The 21,614-nt window shown below is 46.9% G+C and overlaps 1 protein-coding gene across 4 annotated transcripts in view; it reads right to left on the bottom strand.

The window, feature by feature from the left end:
- The window catches only part of SLF1 (SMC5-SMC6 complex localization factor 1), a 382,477-nt gene that overhangs the window by 167,181 nt on the left and 193,682 nt on the right, over positions 1-21,614 (bottom strand). For all 4 annotated transcript variants that reach the window (XM_063964017.1, XM_063964013.1, XM_063964015.1 and 1 more), the window contains exons 6-7: positions 18,759-18,848; positions 18,304-18,357 (exon numbers count right to left, since the gene is read on the bottom strand). In XM_063964017.1, the coding sequence (XP_063820087.1) occupies positions 18,304-18,357; positions 18,759-18,848 (144 nt within the window). The remainder of the gene's footprint in view (positions 1-18,303; positions 18,358-18,758; positions 18,849-21,614) is intronic.

Below are 21,614 nucleotides of genomic sequence, written 5' to 3'. Positions count from 1 at the left end.
ATATAGCACATATAAAACAGGCTGCAATGTTCTTGGAAGAAGCAGCATTGGATATGGGTACTATTGCCTCCAGGGTATCAGCTTCAACAATAGCTGCTCTTAGAGCAGTTTGGCTACGTACGTGGAAAGCTGATTCAGAATCTAAGAAGGTTTTGGAATCTTTGCCCTTTTCTGGAGATATTCTTTTTGGTAAAGAATTGACAAATATTTTGGAGTCAGAAGCAGACTCCAAGAAAGTAAAGTTTCCTTCCACATACAATTTCAAACCTAAAGTTCTGGCTTTTCGTGCCTTTCGGTCTAAAGGAAAAGCTAAAGGTAAAAGTGATAGCAGGCAGTCCCAATACAAGAAGTCTGGTAAGACTAAAAAGCTTTGGGCTACCAGAGGACCGGTTGGTAAGACAGATAAGCCATCAGCCTGATGGTGCGGTCCTCCACTTGGGGATCCCAGGGTGGGGGGCTGACTTCTTCAGTTTGCACAGATCTGGCAGCAGTCTACAACAGATGCCTGGGTGCAGGAAGAGGTATCTCTAGGTTATGCTTTTGCCTTCAAGAAGCACCCTCCTCAAAGGTTTTTTTGTACCAGCCCGTCTCGGATAGAGACGAAGGCCAGGGCTTTGCAAGAGGCAGTTCAGAAATTGCTTCAGTCAGGAGTAGTTATTCCAGTTCCTCATGCACAACGAGGACAGGGGTTTTACTCCAACCTGTTTTTAGGGGGTCATTCCGAGTTGTTCGCTCGGTAAATTTTTTGGCATCGCATCGATTTTCTGCTTAGTGCGCATGCGCAATGTCCGCACTGCGACTGCGCCAAGTAAATTTGCTATGCAGTTAGGTATTTTACTCACGGTTTTTTCTTCGTTCTGGTGATCGTAATGTGATTGACAGGAAGTGGGTGTTTCTGGGCGGAAACAGGCCGTTTTATGGGCGTGTGGGAAAAAACGCTACCGTTTCTGGGAAAAACGCGGGAGTGGCTGGAGAAACGGAGGAGTGTCTGGCCGAACGCTGGGTGTGTTTGTGACGTCAAACCAGGAACGACAAGCACTGAACTGATCGCACTGGCAGAGTAAGTCTCGAGCTACTCAGAAACTGCACAGAGATGTCTTTTCGCAATATTGCGAATCTTTCGTTCGCAATTTTAAGATGCTAAGATTCACTCCCAGTAGGCGGCGGCTTAGCGTGTGTAAAGCTGCTAAAAGCAGCTTGCGAGCGAACAACTCGGAATGAAGGCCTTAGTTCAGAAGCCAAATGAGTAATTTCGGCCCATTCTCAACCTCAAAGTGCTGAACAAATACATTTGGGTACCTCGGTTTCACATGGAAACTTTACATTCCATCATTTTGGCCATGGAGCCAGGGGATTATAGGGTATCCCTGGATATGCAGGATGCTTACCTACATGTTCCTATAGCACTGTCCCATCAGTGCTATCTCAGGTTCACTATCCTCCATCAGCATTTTCAGTTCCAGGCGCTACCTTTTGGGTTAGCCACAGCCCCCAGAGTATTTACCAAGATTATGGTGGTAATGACAGCTTACCTCTGCCAGCAGGGGATAAGAATTTTTCCCTACCTCGACAATCTTTTAATCCTGGCACAGTCGCAGGAATTGCTCCTATGTCATCTGCAACAGACAATAACGTGTCTGCAGAAGCACGAGTGGCTCATAAATTGGGCAAAATCATCTCTGGTTCCATCACAGCGGATGACTCACTTGGGGGCTGTACTGGATTCAAGTCTTCAGAGAGTAATGTTACCTCTGAACAAGATATCCAAGGTTCAGTCAAGGATTCAGGACTTGCTACACAGTCAAAAGTTATCCATTCACTCAGCAATGCGTGTGTTGGGTTTGATGGTGTCAACATTCAACATGGTGGAGTATGCACAATTCCACTCGAGGCCTCTGCAGCGTCTGATTCTTGCCAAATGGAATGGGTTGCATCAGACGATAAAAACACAGGCTATGGTTCTTACAATGGAAGTTAGAAGGTCATTAGCTTGGTGGCTACAGACATCCCATCTGGACAAGGGGAGACCCTTTTGGATATCAGATTGGGAAATTCTGACAACAGATGCCAGTCTCCAAGGCTGGGGAGCAGTGTCAGGAAGGTTGTGTTTCCAGGGGCAATGGAACTTCGGGCCATATACATGGCACTGATTCAGGCAAAGGACATTCTTCTGGGAAAACCAGTCCACATCAGTTCGGACAATGCGACGGCAGTAGCGTACCTCAACCATCAGGGAGGAATTCGCAGCCAAAAAGCAAAGGAGGTAAGTCACACAGTGGGCAGAACTTCATTATCCAGCCTTGTCCGCAGTGTTCGTTCCGGGAGTCCTAAACTATGAAGCGGACTTTCTCAGTCGACGCGCCATACAGGAAAGCGAAGGGCTCTACACCTGGAGGTCTTCCAGACTCTAATAGACAAGTTGGGATTGCCAGAGATAGATCTCATGGTGTCTCGTCTGAACAACAAAGTTCTCGCATACGGGTCAAGAACAAAGGATCCCAGAGCGATCTTTGTGGATGTCCTGTCGGTGAGATGGGACTTTCATCTGGCTTATGTGTTTCCGCCAATCACCCTATTACCAAGGGTTGTGAGAAAAATAAAGCAAGGGAAAGGGGTCGTGATACTTATAGCTCCGGCTTGGCCCAGAAGGCATTGGTACACAGATCTGCAGAGAATGTCGATGGATGTTCCACTTCTGCTCCCTCAACGTCCAGATCTACTGATGCAGGGTCCTTGTTATCACAGACATCTGGATTGACTGTCTTTGACAGCGTGGCTCTTGAAACCTCTATCCTGAAGTCAAGAGGATTCTCACAACAGGTAAATCAAACTATGGTCAGAGCAAGGAAACCATCCTCAGCTCGCATTTATCACCGAATATGGCAAACCTATATTCATTGTGCAGTGAACGGAAATTGGACCCTAAGTCTTTCAGAGTTTACAGGGTCTTAGCATTCCTTCAGGCAGGAATGGATAAAGGTTTGATGGTGGCATCCTTGAGAGTGCAAGTGTCAGCACTGACTGTATAGTTACAAAAGAAAATTGCCAACTTACAGGATGTGCGTACTTTTTTCCAGGGAATGCTGCGCATTCAACCTCCTTTTGTTCCTCCTACAATGCCTTGGGACTTAAGTATAGTCCTGGAAGCACTTCAAGTTTCCACATTTGAACCACTTAATAAAGTGGATCTTAAACGGTTGACAGCATTATCATGTCGTTACCCATTTCTGATTTTTTTTTATCCAGATAAAGTAGTTCTCAGAACTAGATCTGGGTATCTTCCGAAGGTGGTGTCTAAATTCCACCTTAATGAAGAAATTTTAGTCCCGGCTTTCCAGGTACCGGGCCTTTCTGCGGGAGATGCATCGCTGGACGTGGTCCGTGCATTAAGGATCTACGTGGATCGTACCAGTGCCATCAGAATGACAGATTCTCTTTTCATTCTCTACGGATTTCACGAGAGGATGGTCTGCTGATAAACAGACACTGGCAAGATGGCTTCGGATGACGATTTCAGAAGCATATTCTCAGGCTGATCTCCCTGTTTCGGCTAATGTGTCTGCTCACTCTACTCGTAAGGTAGGTCCATCATGGGCAGCACAACGTGGTGCTTCAGCAGAACAGATATGTAAGGCAGACACATGGTCTTCCATTAACACATTCATTGGACATTATGCCATGTATACCTTTGCCTCTCATGATGCTGAATTCAGGCGAAGGATTCTCCTGTCCAATCGGGAGCATCCCCACCACTTATCCTGTGGATAACCTGTGGACTCTGCCGGAGAAAATAAGATTTTACACTTACCGGTAAATCTATTTCTCGTAGTCCATAGAGGATGCTGGGACTCCGTAAGGACCATGGGGAATAGACGGGCTCCGCAGGAGGCATGGACACTTTAAGAAAGAATTTGGACTCTGGGTGTGCACTGGCTCCTCCCTCTATGCCCCTCCTCTAGACCCCAGTTAGAGAAACTGTGCCCAGAGGAGATGGGCAGTACGAGGAAAGGATTTTTGGGAATCCCAGGGCAAGATTCATACCAGCCACACCAATCACACCGTATAACTTGTGATAACTACCCAGTTAATAGTATGAACAAACAACATAGTCTCGGTCTAAAACGATGAAACTATAACATAACCCTTATGTAAGCAATAACTATATACAAGTTTTGCAGAAGAAGTCCGCACTTGGGACGGGCGCCCAGCATCCTCTACGGACTACGAGAAATAGATTTACCGGTAAGTGTCAAATCTTATTTTCTCTAACGTCCTAGAGGATGCTGGGACTCCGTAAGGACCATGGGGATTATACCAAAGCTCCCAAACGGGCGGGAGAGTGCGGATGACTCTGCAGCACTGATTGAGCAAACAGGAGGTCCTCCTCAGCCAGGGTATCAAATTTATAGAACTTTGCAAAGGTGTAGCTGGGACCAATTCTGCCCTATCCACGTGGAAAACCAGATAGGGGCTTTTATGTGACAAAGCCGCTAATTCCGAAACACACCTCGCAGAAGCCAAGGCCAACAACATGACCACTTTCCAAGTGAGATATTTCAACTCCACTGTTGTGAGTGGTTCAAACCAAGGTGACTTGAGGAAACTTAATACCACATTAAGATCCCACGGCGCCACCGGAGGTACAAAAGGAGGCTGAATATGCAGCCCTTCACGAATGTCTGTACTTCAGGAAGAGAAGCCAATTCCTTTTGAAAGAAAATGGATAAGGCCGAAATTTGGACCTTTATGGACCCTAATTTTAGGCCCAAAGTCACTCATGTTTGCAGGAAGTGAAGCAGATGACCCAAATGGAACTCCTCCGTAGGAGCAGTCCTGGCCTCACACCAAGAAACATATATTTTAGCCATATACGGTGATAATGTTTCAATGTCACGTCCTTCCTAGCCTTGATCAGGGTAGGAATGACCTCCTCCGGAATACTTTTTTTCGCTAGGATCCGGCGTTCAACCGCCATGCCGTCAAACGCAGCCACGGTAAGTCTTGGAACAGACAGGGCCCCTGCTGCAGCAGGTCCTGTCTTAGAGGAAGAGGCCACAGATCTTCTGTGAGAAACTCTTGCAGATCCGGATACCAAGTACTTCGTGGCCAATCTGGAACAATGAGGATTGTTCTTACTCTTCTTAGTCTTATTATTCTCAACACCTTGGGTATGAGAGGTAGAGGAGGGAACACATAGACCGATCTGAACACCCAAGGTGTCACTAGAGCGTCCACCGCTACCGCTTGAGGGTCTCTTGACCTGGCGCAATACCGCTTTAGCTTTTTGTTGAGACAGGACGCCATCATGTCTATCTGAGGCAGTCCCCACCAACCCACGATCTGTGCGAAGACTTCTTGATGAAGTCCCCACTCTCCCGGATGCAGGTCGTGCCTGCTGAGGAAGTCCGCTTCCCAGTTGTCCACCCCCGGGATGAATACAGCTGATAGGGCACTTACATGGCCTTCCGCCCAGCGAAGAATCCTGGTCGCTTCTGCCATGGCCGCTCTGCTCCTTGTGCCGCCTTGGCGGTTTACATGAGCCACTGCTGTGACATTGTCTGACTGAATAAGAACCGGTTTGTCCCGAAGCAATGCTTCCGCCTGGCGTAGGGCGTTGTATATGGCCCTCAACTCCAGGACGTTGATGTGGAGACAAGTCTCTAGTTTCGACCAGAGACCTTGGAAATTTCTTCCCAGTGTGACTGCTCCCCAACCTCGGAGGCTTGCGTCCGTGGTCACCAGGATCCAGTCCTGAATTCCGAACCTGCGGCCTTCTAGGAGGTGAGCACTGTGCAGCCATCACAGGAGAGATACCCTGGCTCTGGGAGACAGGGTGATCCTCTGATGCATTTGTAAATGGGACCCGGACCATTTGTCCAGTAGATCCCATTGAAAGGTCCTCGCATGGAACCTTCCGAAGGGGATGGCCTCGTACGATGCCACCATCTTCCCCAGGACATGCGTGCAGTGATGCACTGAAACCTTTTTTAGCTTTAATAGGTTCCTGACCAGGGCTATGAGCTCCTGAGCCTTTTCCATCGGAAGAAAAACCTTTTTCTGGTCTGTGTCTAGAATCAGACCCAGAAAGGTCAGGAGCGTAGTAGGGACTAGCTGGGACTTCGGTATATTGAGAATCCAGCCGTGCCCCTGCAACATCCTCACCGACAGCGACACGCTGTCCAGCAACTTCTCCCGAGATCTCGCCTTTATGAGGAGATCGTCCAAGTATGGGATAATTGTGACACCCTGCTTGCGCAGGAGCACCATCATTTCCACCATTACCTTGGTGAAAATTCTCGGGGCTGTGGAAAGCCCAAACGGCAACGTCTGAAATTGGTAATGACAGTCCTGTACTGCAAATCTCAGGAACGCCTGGTGTGGAGGGAAAATCAGAACATGAAGGTATGCATCCTTTATGTCCAGGGACACCATCCAATCCCCCCCCTCCAGGCTGGCGATGACCGCTCTGAGCGATTCCATCTTGAACTTGAACATTTTCAAGTACAAGTTCAGGGATTTTAGATTCAAAATGGGCCTGACCGAACCGTCCGGTTTCGGGACCACAAACAGGGTTGAGTAATACCCCTTTCCTTGCTGGAGAAGAGGAACTTTGACTATCACCTGTTGAAGATACAATTTTTGAATTGCAGTCAACACTAACTCCCTCTCTGACAGGGAAGCTGGCAGAGCCGATATGAAAAACCGGCGAGCAGGCACGGCTTCGAATTCCAGCCTGTATCCCTGAGAAACAATCTCTATAGCCCAGGGATCCACCTGTGAGTAAACCCAGACCTGGCTGAAAAATCGAAGACGTGCCCCCACTTGAGCTGACTCCCCCCGGGAAGCCCCAGCGTCATGCGGTGGACTTTGCAGATGTAGAGGAGGACTTCTGCTCCTGGGAACTAGCTGCATGCAGCTTTTTTCCCTTGCCTTTTCCTCTGGCAAGGAAGGACCATCCCTGTACCTTCTTGCTTTTATTGGAACGAAAGGACTGCATTTGATAATGAGGTGCCTTTTTAGTATGCTGCGGGGGGACATAAGGTAAGAAATTCGATTTACCGGCCGTAGCAGTAGAGACAAGGTCCGAGAGGCCTTCTCCAAACAACTCCTCCCCCTTGTAAGGCAACGATTCCATATGCCGCTTTGAGTCGGCATCCCCCGTCCACTGTCGGGTCCACAGGAGTCGCCTAGCAGAAATAGACATAGCATTTATTCTGGAGCTTAGTAAACAAATGTCTCTTTGAGTATCCCTCATATATAAAGCAGCATCTTTGATATGCTCTAGGGTCATTAGAATGGTATCCTTATCTAGGGTGTCAAGTTCCATAGATAAGGAATCTGTCCATGCTGCGACAGCACTACACACCCAGGCCGATGCCATAGCCGGTCTAACGATAGTACCGGAATGTGTGTAAATGTGCTTCATGGTAACCTCCTGCTTACGATCAGCAGGATCCTTGAGGGAAGCTGTATCCTGAGAAGGCAGTGCCACCTTCTTGGATAAGCGTGTCAGCGCCTTGTCTATCTTCGGCGAAGATTCCCATCGTATCCTGCCCTTTTGTGGAAAGGGATACGCCATAAGAATCCTTTTGGGAACTTGTAGTCTCCTATCTGGAGATTCCCAAGCCTTTTCGCATAAGTCGCTTAGTTCAAATGAGGACGGAAAAGTGACCTCAGGCTTTTTCCCTTTATACATGTGTACCCTCGTGTCAGGGACAGGGGGTTCCTCAGTGATATGCAAAACGTCTTTAATGGCAATAATCACGTAACGAATACCTTTCGCCACCTTTGGCTGTAATTTTGCATCCTCATAGTCGACAGTAGAGTCAGTATCTGTGTCGGTATCTGTGTCGAGTGATCTGGGATATGGTGCGTTTTTGAGACCCCAAAGGTCCTGGTGCCACAGGGACAGGCATGGTCTGACTACCTGACTGATCCCTAGCTTCAGCCTTGTCTAATCGTTTATGCAGTAAATTTACATTTGCATTCAAGACATTCCACATATCCACCCAGTCCGGTGTCGGCGTTGCCGACGGCGACCTGACCATCATGCACTCCCCCTCCTCCTTAGGTGAGCCTTCCTCGTCAAACATGTCGACACACATGTACCGACACACTTCACGCACACAGGGAATCTCTTTTCTGAAGACAGGTTCCCCCTGAGGCCCCTTGGAGAGACAGAGAGAGAGTATGCCAGCACACACCTCAGCGCTATATAACCCTGGAAAAAAACACAGATAGTTTACCCAGTAGCGCTGCTTAATGTATAAACGCCAATAATGTGCCCCGCCCCCATCTATGTTAAAACCTCTTTTCACCGTGTGTCAAGCAGGGGAGAGTCCGGGGAGCTTCCTCTCAGCGGTGCTGTGGAGAGAAAATGGCGCTGGTGAGTGCTGAGGGAGAAGCCCCGCCCCCTCGGCGGCGGGCTTCTGTCCCGCTCAAACTTACTAAAAAATGGCGGGGGCTCTTTTATATACATGTACAGTGCCCACCTGTACATGTATATAAACTTTTGCCATAGGAGAGGTATTTTTTTGCTGCCCAGGGTGCCCCCCCTGCACCCTGCCAGTGACCGCAGTGTGTGAGGTGTATGGGAGCAATGACGCACAACTGCAGTGCTGTGCGTTACCTCAGTGAAGCACAAAAAGGCTTCTGCCGCCTGAGACGTCTTCTGTCTTCGTTTCTTCTGGCTCTGTGAGGAGAACGGCGGCGTGGCTCTGGGGTGAACGCCCAGGACGAACCTGTGTTCACTCCCTCTGGAGCTAGTGGTGTCCAGTAGCCGAGGAAGCAGAGCCTATCATTTAAGTAGGTCTGCTCCTCTCTCCTCAGTCCCTCGATGCAGGGAGCCTGTTGCCAGCAGTGCTCCCTGAAAAAGAGAAAAAAATCCTAACAAAAATGCTTTCTAAGCCGGAAACTCAGGAGAGCTCCCTGCAGTGCACCGATTCTCCTCTGGGCACAGTCTAAAACTGGGGTCTGGAGGAGGGGCAAAGAGAGAGGAGCCAGTGCACACCCAGAGTCCAAAGTCTTTCTTAAAGTGCCCATGCCTCCTGCGAAGCCCGTCTATTCCCCATGGTCCTTACGGAGTCCCAGCATCCTCTAGGACGTTAGAGAAATATACGTTATGGTAAGAACTTACCGTTGATAACGGTATTTCTCCTAAGTCCACAGGATCCACAGGGATCCCACCCTGATGCACCTGATTTGAGGATCCTTTTACTCACTTACCTCTTCCTTCTTGTACGGAAGGGTGTGCATGTGTGTTCTTATCACCTGATTAGGGCTATCTATGATGCTCCTGCCTTGAGCTTTAAAATACAACTGATTTGCCTGAGCTAGGAGGCTGCATGCTGGGAGGCCGGAAAGCTTTGACAGATTGGTGCAAATCCGCTGTCGCTTCATCATATCCCATTGTTATCCTGTGGACTTAGGAGAAATACCGTTATCAATGGTAAGTTCTTACCATAACGTATATTTTCCGTCAAAATTCTACACACAATACACCATAATGACAACATGAAAAAAGTGTTTTTGAGATTTTTGCTAATTTATTAAAAATAAAAAACTAAGAAATCACATGTCCAGAAGTATACACAGCCTTTGCTCAATACTTTGCTGATGCACCTTTGGCAGCAATTACAGCCGCAAGTCTTTTTGAATATGATGCCACAAGCTTGGCACACCTATCTTTGGGCATTTTCGCCCATTCCTCTTTGCAGCACCTCTCACGTTCCATCAGAGTGGATGGGAAGGATCAGTAAACAGCCATTTTCAGATCTCTCCAGAGATGTTCAATCAGATTCAAGTCTGGGCTCTGGCTGGGCCACTCAAGGACATTCACAGAGTTGTCCTGAAGCCACTCCTTGGATATCTTGACTGTGTGCTTGGGGTTGTTGTCCATCTGAAAGATGAACCGTCGCCCCAGTCTGAGATTAAGAGCACTCTGGAGCAAGTTTTCATCCAGGATGTCTCTGTACTAGGGTGGCCAATCCCGGGATCAGGATCGGCGTGATCCAGGCCGAAAATCGGCCGGGATTCAATCCCGGGATTGCAGGATCAGGCTGCCCTTTAATGCCGGGCAGCGTTGACCGTCCTCAGGATGCTCAATGCTGCCCGGCTACCCCTGCGCAGCGTGACCCCTGACTCTGAGGTCACACTGCGTAGTCACCAGCCCATCACCCGCCACCGAGGCCGATGGAAAGCCAGCAGTCACCTGCCGCAAAGCTGAATGAAGATTCCCACCCTCCCACGCCAGCAGTTAGGTGAGTTATGTGTGCGGGTGGTGCGGGGCGGGTGGGGAGATGCGGGACGGGGCGTGGGGGATGGGCGAACACAAAGTAAAAAAGCCAATCCCGGGATTGACCATTTTTCATTCCCGATACCCGGGATTGAATTTGGGCTTTAGCATATGTAATAGCCTGTGAGATGCAGGCACAGGTGTGATTCTGGTAAGATGGGTTGGTATCGGGATTCCAGCGTTTGGGGTACATTCTGATGGGCAGGATCCCGACACCTGTTCAGTAAGTATACTAACCCCCTAACCCTCCCCAATGGTGCCTATCCCTAACCCTCCCTCCCCGTATCCTAAACCTAACCCTAATTCCCCCCCGCGCAGCTTAACCCTAAGTCTCCCCGCAGTCTACACCGAACCTCACCCTCCCCTCCACCAGCAGCCTGACCTTAACCCAGCTCAGCATACTTACCATCAGGATGCCAGCAGGCGGGATTCAGGTGCCAGCATTTAGATTTACAGCATGTTCCGATGCAGGTCTTCTGACCAGTCTTGGGATTCCGGTGTTGGCATTCCGACAGCCAGAATTCTGATCGCCAGTACGGTGACCAGATTACGGTGAGATAAACTGTATTTTTAAAGAGCCAATAATTTAAAAGACAAAACCAACCTAGGGCAGGATGTAATGCCGCCCGAGTTTGTGGCCGTGAGGGATGCCGGCAGAACTCGGACATTTTTTTAAAGGGGCAATTACTTACAAGGCATGGTTTTGCCTTGTAAGTGATTGCCCCTTTAAAAAAAGTCAGAGTTTGGCCGGGATCCCGCACGGCTGCTGAACTTGGGCGGCATTACATCCTGCCCCTGGTTTTAACTTTTTAAATTACTGCCACTTTAAATAGCTAATCGGAATCGCGTACCTGCCGGCATATGGCAGGCTATTATATAAGGCCCTTTGTGGTTCTCTTCAACACATCAGTTATTGCAAACAAATTATATAGTTCAGCAAGAATAAGATAGGCTTTCATTTTGGATGAACCACTTAATTTTTTTTAGAATCAATACAATTTGGACCAGTCTTAACTGAATTCTGCATTTCATTTAGTATAACATTATTCAAGTCCAATAGTAGATTTATTTCTTCCCGGAAACATAAAATAAGTTAAATACATTTTATAGCCGACTGCAATAAAAACTGAAAGGACTTTCTGAAATGACTTTGCATTCCTTGTTTCAAAGCTACTGTGGAAAAGGCCAACTGTTTGATAAAATATTTGAATGAAGTTTTTGTTATTTATTTGGGACGGGGTGCAAGGGCAGGTGCCTATACAAGATGAGGAAATCAGAATGAGCAGCAGCCCTCAGCAGCAACATATATTGAAAGCATTAAAGATTAGGGGAGGGGTCTTGCAAGTCAGCCAGTGGCACAAAATGCAGTAAGGTAACCTATATCTGCAATATACGTCTTCGATATGGACTAGTGCAATGCAGATCCACACTTCCGTTAGAAGAGCTGGATATAGCAGTTGTGAAAAGGAAAAAAATAAGAATTTACTCACCGGTAATTCTATTTCTCGTAGTCCGTAGTGGATGCTGGGAACTCCGTAAGGACCATGGGGAATAGCGGGCTCCGAAGGAGGCTGGGCACTCTAGAAAGATCTTAGACTACCTGGTGTGCACTGGCTCCTCCCACTATGACCCTCCTCCAAGCCTCAGTTAGGATACTGTGCCCGGACGAGCGTACACAATAAGGAGGGATTTTGAATCCCGGGTAAGACTCTTACCAGCCACACCAATCACACCGTATAACTCGTGATATGAAACCCAGTTAACAGTATGAAACAACTGAGCCTCTCAACAGATGGCTCAACAATAACCCGATTTAGTTAACAATAACTATGTACAAGTATTGCAGATAAACCGCACTTGGGATGGGCGCCCAGCATCCACTACGGACTACGAGAAATAGAATTACCGGTGAGTAAATTCTTATTTTCTCTGACGTCCTAGTGGATGCTGGGAACTCCGTAAGGACCATGGGGATTATACCAAAGCTCCCAAACGGGCGGGAGAGTGCGGATGACTCTGCAACACCGAATGAGAGAACTCCAGGTCCTCCTTAGCCAGGGTATCAAATTTATAGAATTTTGCAAACGTGTTTGCCCCTGACCAAGTAGCAGCTCGGCAAGTTGTAAAGCCGAGACCTCTCGGGCAGCCGCCCAAGATAAGCCCACCTTCCTTGTGGAATGGGCATTGACAGATTTTGGCTGTGGCAGGCCTGCCACAGAATGTGCAAGCTGAATTGTACTACAAATCCAACGAGCAATAGTCTGCGTAGAAGCAGGAGCACCCAGCTTGTTGGGTGCATATATGATAAACAGCGAGTCAGATTTTCTGACTCCAGCCGTTCTGGAACATATATTTTCAGGGCCCTGACCACGTCTAACAACTTGGAGTCCTCCAAGTCCCTAGTAGCCGCAGGCACCACAATAGGCTGGTTCAGGTGAAACGCTGACACCACCTTAGGGAGAAACTGGGGACGAGTCCTCAATTCTGCCCTATCCATATGGAAAATCAGATAAGGGCTTTTACATGATAAAGCCGCCAATTCTGATACTCGCCTGGCCGAAACCAAGGCCAATAACATGACCACTTTCCAAGTGAGATATTACAGATCCACGGTCTTTAGTGGTCCCAAGGTGCCACAGGAGGCACAAACGGGGGCTGAATATGCAGCACTCCTTTTATAAATGTCTGAACTTCATGTACTGAAGCTAGTTCTTTTTGAAAGAAAATCGACAGAGCCGAGATCTGTACCTTAATGGAACCTAATTTAAGGCCCATAGTCACTCCTGCTTGCAGGAAATGCAGAAATCGACCTAGTTGAAATTCCTCTGTTGGGGCCCTTTCGGCCTCACACCATGCAACATATTTCCGCCATATGCGGTGATAATGATTTGCTGTAACCTCTTTCCTGGCTTTAGTAAGCGTAGGAATGACTTCCTCCGGAATGCCCCTTCAGGATACGGCGTTCAACCGCTATGCCGTCAAACGCAGCCGCGGTAAGTCTTGGAACAGACAGGGCCCCTGCTGCCGCAGGTCCTGTCTGAGTGGCAGAGGCCATGGGTCCTCTGATATAAATTCTTGAAGTTCTGGGTACCAATCTCTTCTTGGCCAGCCCGGAACCACGAGTATCGTTCTTACTCCTCGCCTTCTTATTATTCTCAGTACCTTTGGTATGAGAGGCAGAGGGGAGAACACATAAACCGACTGGTACACCCACGGTGTTACCAGAGCGTCCCCAGCTATCGCCTGAGGGTCCCTTGACCTGGCGCAATATCTTTTATAGCTTTTGTTGAGGCGGGACGCCATCATGTCCACCTGTGGCCTTTCCCAATGGTGTACAATCCTTTGGAAGACTTCTGGAGGAAGTCCCCACTCTCCCGGGTGGAGGTCGTGTCTGTTGAGAAGATCTGCTTCCCAGTTGTCCACTCTGGGAATGAACACTGCTGACAGTGCTAACACATGATTTTCCGCCTATCGGAGAATCCTTGTGGCTTCTGCCATCGCCATCCTGCTTCTTGTGCCGCCCTGATGGTTTACATGGGCGACTGCCGTGATGTTGTCTGATTGGATCAGTACCGGCTGGTTTTGAAGCAGAGGCCTTGCCGGCCTCAGGGCATTGTAAATGGCCCTCAGGTCCAGAATGTTTATGTGTAGGGAAATCACCTGACTTGACCAAAGTCCCTGGAAGTTTCTTCCCTGTGTGACTGCCCCCCCAGCCTGAAAGGCTGGCATTCATGGTCACTAGGACCTAGTCCTGTATGCCGAACCTGCGACCCTCTTGAAGATGGGCACTCTGCAGCCACCACAGTAGAGATACCCTGGTCCTTGGAGACAGGGTTATCAGCCTATGCATCGGAAGATGCGATCCGGACCACTTGTCCAACAGGTCCCTCTGAAAAGTTCTTGTATGGAACCTGCCTAATGAGATTGCTTCGTAGGAAGCTACCATTTTTCCCAGGACTCGCGTGCCATGATGCACCGCTACCTGTTTTGGCTTCAGGAGGTCTCTGACTAGAGAATGACAACTCCTTGGCTTTCTCCTCCCGGAGAAAACTATTTCTGGTTTATGTCCAGAACCATCCCCAGGAACAGTAGACGTGTCATAGGAACCAGCTGTGACTTTGGACTGTTTAGAATCCAACCGTGCTGTTGTAGCACTTTCCAAAATAGTGCTACCCCGACTACCAACTGCTCCTTGGACCTCGCCCTTATAAAGAGATTGTCCAAGTGCGGGATAATTAAAACTCCCTTTTTTCGAAGGAGTATCATCATTTCGGCCATTACCTTGATAAAACACCCTCGGTGCCATGTACAGTCTAAACGGCAGTGTCTGGACTTGGTAATGGTAATCCTGTACCACAAATCTGAGGTACTCCTGGCGAGGATAGTAAATGGGGACATGCAGGTAAGCATCCTTGATGCCCCGGGATACCATGTAATCCCCCTCGTCCAGGCTTGCAATAACCGCCCTGAGCGATTCCATCTTGAACTTGAATTTTTTTATGTATGTGTTCAAGGATTTTAAATATAAGAAGGGTCACACCGAACTATGCGGTTTCGGTACCCCAAACCGTGTGGAATAGTAACCCCGTCCTTGTTGAAGTAGGGGCACCTTGAGTATTACCTGCTGGGAATACCGCCTATTAATTGCCTCTAGCACAGCCTCCCTGCCTGAGGGAGTTGTCAGCAAGGCATATTTAAGGAAACGGCTGGGGGGAGACATCTCTAATTCCAGCTTGTACCCCTGAAATACTACTTGAAAGAAACAGGGATCCACCTGTGAGCGAGCCCACTAATTGCTGAAATTTTTTGAGACGGCCCCCCACCATACCTGGCTACACCTGTGGAGCACCCGCGTCATGCTGTGGACTCACAGGAAGCGGGGGAAGAATTTTGATTCTGGGAACAGGCTGCTGGTGCAGCTTTTTCCCTCTTCCCTTGTCTCTGTACAGAAAGGAAGCGCCATTTGACCCGCTTGCTTTTCTGAAGCCGACAGGACTGTACCTTTTTATGTGAGGAAACCTGAGGTAAAAATATTTCTTCCCAGCACATTGCTGTGGATACGAGGTCCCAGAGACCACCCCCAAATAATTCCTCACCCTTATAAGGCAGAATCTCTATGCGCTGTTTAAGTCAGCATCACCTGTCCAGTGACAGGTCTCTAATACCCTCCTGACAGAATGGACATTACATTCATTTTGGATGCCAGCCGGCAAAATATCCCTCTGTGCATCCCTCATATATAAGACGACGTCTTTAATATGTTCTCATATTAGCAAACTAGTATGCTTAACAGGGTCACCGACCACGCTGCAGCAGCACGATCTGCAGGTTTCAGTCTAGTACCTGAGTGTGTAAATACAGACTTCAGGATAGCCTCCTTCTTTTTATCAACAGGTACCTTCAAAGTGGCCGTTCCTAAAACGGCAGTGCCACCTTTTTTTGACAACCGTGTGAGCGCCTTATCCACCCTAGGGGATACCTCCCAGCGTAACTTATCCTCCTGGCGGGAAAGGGTACGCCATCAGTAACTTTTTATAAATTACCAGTTTCTTAACGGGGGAACCCACGCTTTTCACACACTTCATTTATTCATCTGATGGGGGAACAAAACACTGCCTGTTTTTTCTCCCCAAACCTAAAAACCCATTTTCAGAGGTGCTTGGGTTAATGTCAGAAATGTATAACACATTTTTTATTGCCGGGACCAAGTCACGGCTGTTCCTAGTGGATTTTGTATATGTCTCAACCTTGTCGACACTGGAGTCAAACTCCATGTCGACATCTGTGTCTGCCATCTGAGAGAGCGGGCGTGTTTGAGCCCCTGATGGCCTTTGAGACGCCTGGGCAGGCGCGGGCTGAGAAGCCGGCTGTCCCACAGCTGTTACGTCATCCACCCTTTTATGTAAGGAGTTGACACTGTCGGTTAATACCTTTCACCTAACCATCCACTCTGGTGTCGGCCCCACAGGGGGCGACATCACATATATCGGCCTCTGTTCCGTCACCATATAAGCCTCCTCATTCAACATGTCGACACAGCCGTACCGACACACCGCAGACACACAGGGAATGCTCTAAACGAGGACAGGACCCACAAAAGCCCTTTGGGGGGACAGAGTGAGAGTATGCCAGCACACACCAGAGCGCTATATACTGCAGGGACTAACTGAGTTATGTCCCCTATAGCTGCTGTTTTTATATATATATAATGTATACTGCGCCTAAATTTAGTGCCCCCCCTCTCTTTTTTTTAACCCTTTTCTGTTGCAGGGGAGAGCCAGGGAGCTTCCCTCCAACGGAGCTGTGAGGGAAAATGGCGCCAGTGTTCTGAGGAGATAGGCTCCGCCCCTTTTTCGCGGCCTATTCTCCCGCTTTTTATGGACTTCTGGCAGGGGTATTTACCTCATATATAGCCCCTGGGGCTATATATTGAGGTATTTTAGCCAGCCAAGGTGTTTTTATTGCTGCCTCAGGGCGCCCCCCCCCAGCGCCCTGCACCCTCAGTGACCGAAGTATGAAGTGTGTGAGAGGAGCAATGGCGCACAGCTGCAGTGCTGTGCGCTACCTTGGTGAAGACTGAGTCTTCATGCCGCCGATTTTCTGGACCATCTTCTTGCTTCTGGCTCTGTAAGGGGGACGGCGGCGCGGCTCCGGGACCGAACATCAAGGCTGGGCCTGCGGTCGATCCCTCTGGAGCTAATGGTGTCCAGTAGCCTAAGAAGCCCAATCCGGCTGCAAGCTGGCGAGTTCGCTTCTTCTCCCCTTAGTCCCTCGCTGCAGTGAGCCTGTTGCCAGCAGGTCTCACTGAAAATAAAAAAAATCTAAGACTATTCTTTCTAAGAGCTCAGGAGAGCCCCTAGTGTGCATCCAACCTCGGCCGGGCACGAAATCTAACTGAGGCTTGGAGGAGGGTCATAGTGGGAGGAGCCAGTGCACACCAGGTAGTCTAAGATCTTTCTAGAGTGCCCAGCCTCCTTCGGAGCCCGCTATTCCCCATGGTCCTTACGGAGTTCCCAGCATCCACTAGGACGTCAGAGAAATAATTATTCCTGGGTAATTCGCTTACACAGGAACATGAAGGGATTATAGGGCCCATACTGTACATCAGCAATGGCATCAATTGTGTCAATTCTGGGTTCATAGACGATTGTGTCAAAACACTGGCTCTGTATGGGGTTTCCAAATTGCCAATTCTGATCAAAATGTTGTTGGAATCAGTAAATCAGGTTGTCCAACATGTTGGCTTTCACTGACCAATTGGAGCTGTAGTTTGCTAGTGTATGCCAGTGATTAGCCGATTTGCAGACCGTTACTAGTATTTTACTAGTAAAACGGACACTTTGATGATTCGCAGACCTGATCTTTGGATGAAAAACAAGAGGATATCACTAAACGATATCAGCAATGTATGGACGCATATTGGTGTATTGGAGTATCATTATATAAGAATATATGCATCATTTTTCTTTGATTGCTGATGTGTGGGCCCCATTAGACTTACATATGTGATCAGATTATATTATGATAGAATCATAACTGAAATTTCCTGGTAGAGAACAGACACGCCAAGGTCACACCCTTAGAAATGTAAAGCAAGTGTCTGTGAAGGACATAAACTATTCCTGCATGGCCATTATACACTGCGTGTGTCTAGTCTTACTTACTTTAGAAACTACAATACTTGATGCCCTCTGAATCTCCCTTTGGCATGCATGTTGCTGGTACCTAATATTATTATTATTAGTGATGCTCTGTAAGGTGCCACTGTGCTCTACAGCGCAGGACACTGGGGAAACCAGGACATAAACCAAGGACATACACAGTAGACAAAATAAATGCAAACATGAGGACAAAAAGCGAAGGAGAATTCATGTTAGAAAGGATATTACTAAAATACATTTAGAAATTGCTAACAAGATATAGGATTTTATGTATTCCTTATCAACATTTATGGAGGACAAGTCTCCTGTAATTGATGTGGTTTCTCTACACTACATAAGAAACCTTACCTTACACTTGTCATATCGCCCATCATGCTTCTCTCTACACCTGTGGTAGCAGGCCTGGAAGAGAACATGCTGTTTAGGTGATTCGGTATGATTGTTCTTATCTAATGGCTCAAGAGATTATCTAGACAGCATCTTATATTACAGGAATCCTCCCAATTTTATTTAATAAATATTGTCCTCAGTTGGTTTCTTAGGACACTGGGGATAAGTGTCTGATTCCACCCAGTGCCCTACTATTTTATTATTTTCCCAGCAAAGGTTCAGACCAAATGACTGCAACTGCCACTATATCTCTATGGTATTTATTGATGAGTTTGTAGCAACTTAAGAACTTTTATTTTTTTACATTTGTTTTTCTGGTTTTACAATTTGCAGCCTATTACATTCTAGTCCTCATCTTTACTGTCACATTAAAAGATAGCAGAACTTGTAGATTTTGCAGCCCAACTGCCTACCTGTGCCGCACAAAAGTGTCTCCATATGGAAGACTTTAAGTCCACAATCTGCTCATCAGTCATATTGAATGGTGTGTCTTCAATTGGGTCCTGTAAAAGTGTCATATAAAAATTATTAGGCTTCTTCTTAGATTTTTAGGAAATCAGCCCATTGTCCAAATACAAGTGCAGTAACAGGAATTTACAGAATTAACATAATCATATTTTATTAGTACAATATAGATCTACCTTAAACAAAGAAGCTGGTTTAAACAGCGTTAAAATCAAAATCATTAAGAGCAAAGCATTTCTACTACAGGTTGAGTATCCCATATCCAAGTATTCCGAAATACGGAATATTCCGAAATACGGACTTTTTTGAGTGAGAGTGAGATAGTGAAACCTTTGTTTTTTGATGGCTCAATGTACACAAACTTTGTTTAATACTCAAAGTAATTAAAAATATTGTTTTAAATGACCTTCAGGCTGTGTGTATAAGGTGTATATGAAACATAAATGAATTGTGTGACTGTAGACACACTTTGTTTAATGCACAAAGTTATAAAAAATATTGGCTAAAATGACCTTCAGGCTGTGTGTATAAGGTGTATATGTAACATAAATGCATTCTGTGCTTAGACTTATGTCCCATTACCATGATATCTCATTATGGTATGCAATTATTCCAAAATACGGAAAAATCCGATATCCAAAATACCTCTGGTCCCAAGCATTTTGGATAAGGGATACTCAACCTGTATCTATTACAAGCAACGAGGATTTGCGGTTATATTAAGTAGAGTAAATGTGGCTAAGATGATTAAAAAAAACAACAACAACAAAAAATAATATACTGTATATAATGTTATATTTATGTGTTTTAGATATTTGTGCTGTGCATGAAAGTAACCAGTTATGCCCAATAGAAAATAATCTTACCAATATTCCTATATCTTACACATAAATATAATTTTATATGTGTATTAATCTCAATTTTTCCCCATCAAACACATAACTTTGTCCTGTATCCAATTAGGTGCTATGAAATGTTGGGAGTGAAAGACGGGAGTTTGATATTTTATTACGGGGTATCCAATTAGAACTCCCGTAAAAATAAAAAAAATTTGTACGAAAACAGACAGGTTCAGTGAAACCTTTGTGTTTTCACAGCTGCTTCCCTGAAAAGCTGGCGCTTATTGGGGACTTTGTTTCGCATCCATCCACCAATTAATAAGGCATCCATCTAAAAGGATAATTGTAAACATTTGCACTGATTACGATTATTAATTATATATTTATTCAGAAACATATTGGAGGCGATTCAATTGCTATTTGGCCATTCCAGCGTGAATGCATTGGGCACCGACACTTCTGCCTCCCGAGGTGGCAAGCAGAAGTGTGTGACAAGGGGGCAGTATTTTAGTTAGGTTTACCCGCTTTGTGCTGCTAAACCCAGTGCTTTGGGCGCATTAGAAGTAGAGATAAGCCGGTTCGGATTTAACGCAAGAATTAACGCCAGTTCGGTTTTATCCAGATTTTTCTTATTGGCTATCCAAAACACGTGACATCCGTGAGCCAATTAGATGCCATTTTGAGATCCGAGTAAATCCGGGTAAAACCGAACCCGCTCTTCTCCAATTAGAAGTAATGGGTCCCTGATTGAAGCAACACTTGCTCCGACGGGAGCCCATTAGTTGTTTGGCCACCCAATTGAAATCACGACTATTGTTTTAAACTAACCTAATTATGAATGCTAGACCGATATGGAAGATACAAGAGGGGTGTATGTACAGTCTACATCCCCACAACTGAACAAAGTCTGGACACACACACGATTCCATAATCAAAAAAAATGATCACTCATTTATCTGCCCTGGTTTTTCTCACTTATTTCCCCACTGTAATAAATTAGACTGAAAGAAATCATTGCAACTAACAATTTATAGTGTTCACTCTAGGTGCAGGGTGCTGATCAGTGTGGAGGGCATATTTACATTTTGAAGGGCAAAATTTTAGACGTGATGTACCGCTACAGCTGCAATAGCTGGCGATAAATCACATCTACAATTTTGTCCTCCAAAATGTAAATATGCCCTCCTCACTGATCAGCACCTGCACCTACAGTGAACACTACATTTAGGTGCCAAGTTCTTTTCTTCTATAAAAACAAGTGCTGTGCTCACCTACAGCTACAACTTGATACAAGATATATAGGAGCATAATTATTACTTATTGGGTTCTAGACCCGACAGTTATAATTTATAATCTCCACTGCTCGCAATCCATCATTTCGACATGATGTATGTCACTGGATCCAGTAGCTGAGCACATGGTTACAGACAGGCTCAGACTGGGCCACCGGTAGGCCCTGCAGAGTATTAGCCACGCCCTCTTTTGTGTGAGGGCGGGGCTGCGCTCTCCTCCCCAGCTCTCGTCCGGGGAGGAGGCATCTCACATGCAATGCTAACTGGCTAACTGCGGGGCATCTGACATGCTATGCTAACAGCGCCTGTGGCTCTGGCTTCACACTGCGATCGGAGCCGTTCAGGCAGCAACACATACAGTCAGGCAGGGTCAGGCTCAGCAGCGGTTTGTGGGGCATCAGGCATGCTGACAGCACCGGCGGCTCTGGTTTCCTACCGCAATCGGATCTGTCAGCTCCGAGTAGGCACTTGGCAGCAACTCATACAGCCAGGAAACCGGGTAAATAGCCTGCTGTATAGCTCCGTCCACTACAATAAATGGGCAGGGTCCAGTGACTGGATTATAGTGGCGGATTTGAGGGTGCTTCTGATCTAAGAAATCCCCACTTAAGTCTTCCCCGGATAAGAGCTGCCCTTTGCGATCAGCACTGTTCAGTGTTCACTAGACTTCCGG

Source organism: Pseudophryne corroboree, chromosome 1, assembly GCF_028390025.1.
Source record: "Pseudophryne corroboree isolate aPseCor3 chromosome 1, aPseCor3.hap2, whole genome shotgun sequence".
Classification (NCBI taxonomy): Eukaryota; Metazoa; Chordata; class Amphibia; order Anura; family Myobatrachidae; genus Pseudophryne; species Pseudophryne corroboree.
Note: the sequence above shows the minus strand (reverse complement) of the source record. Positions and strands in the feature narration are given on the sequence as shown.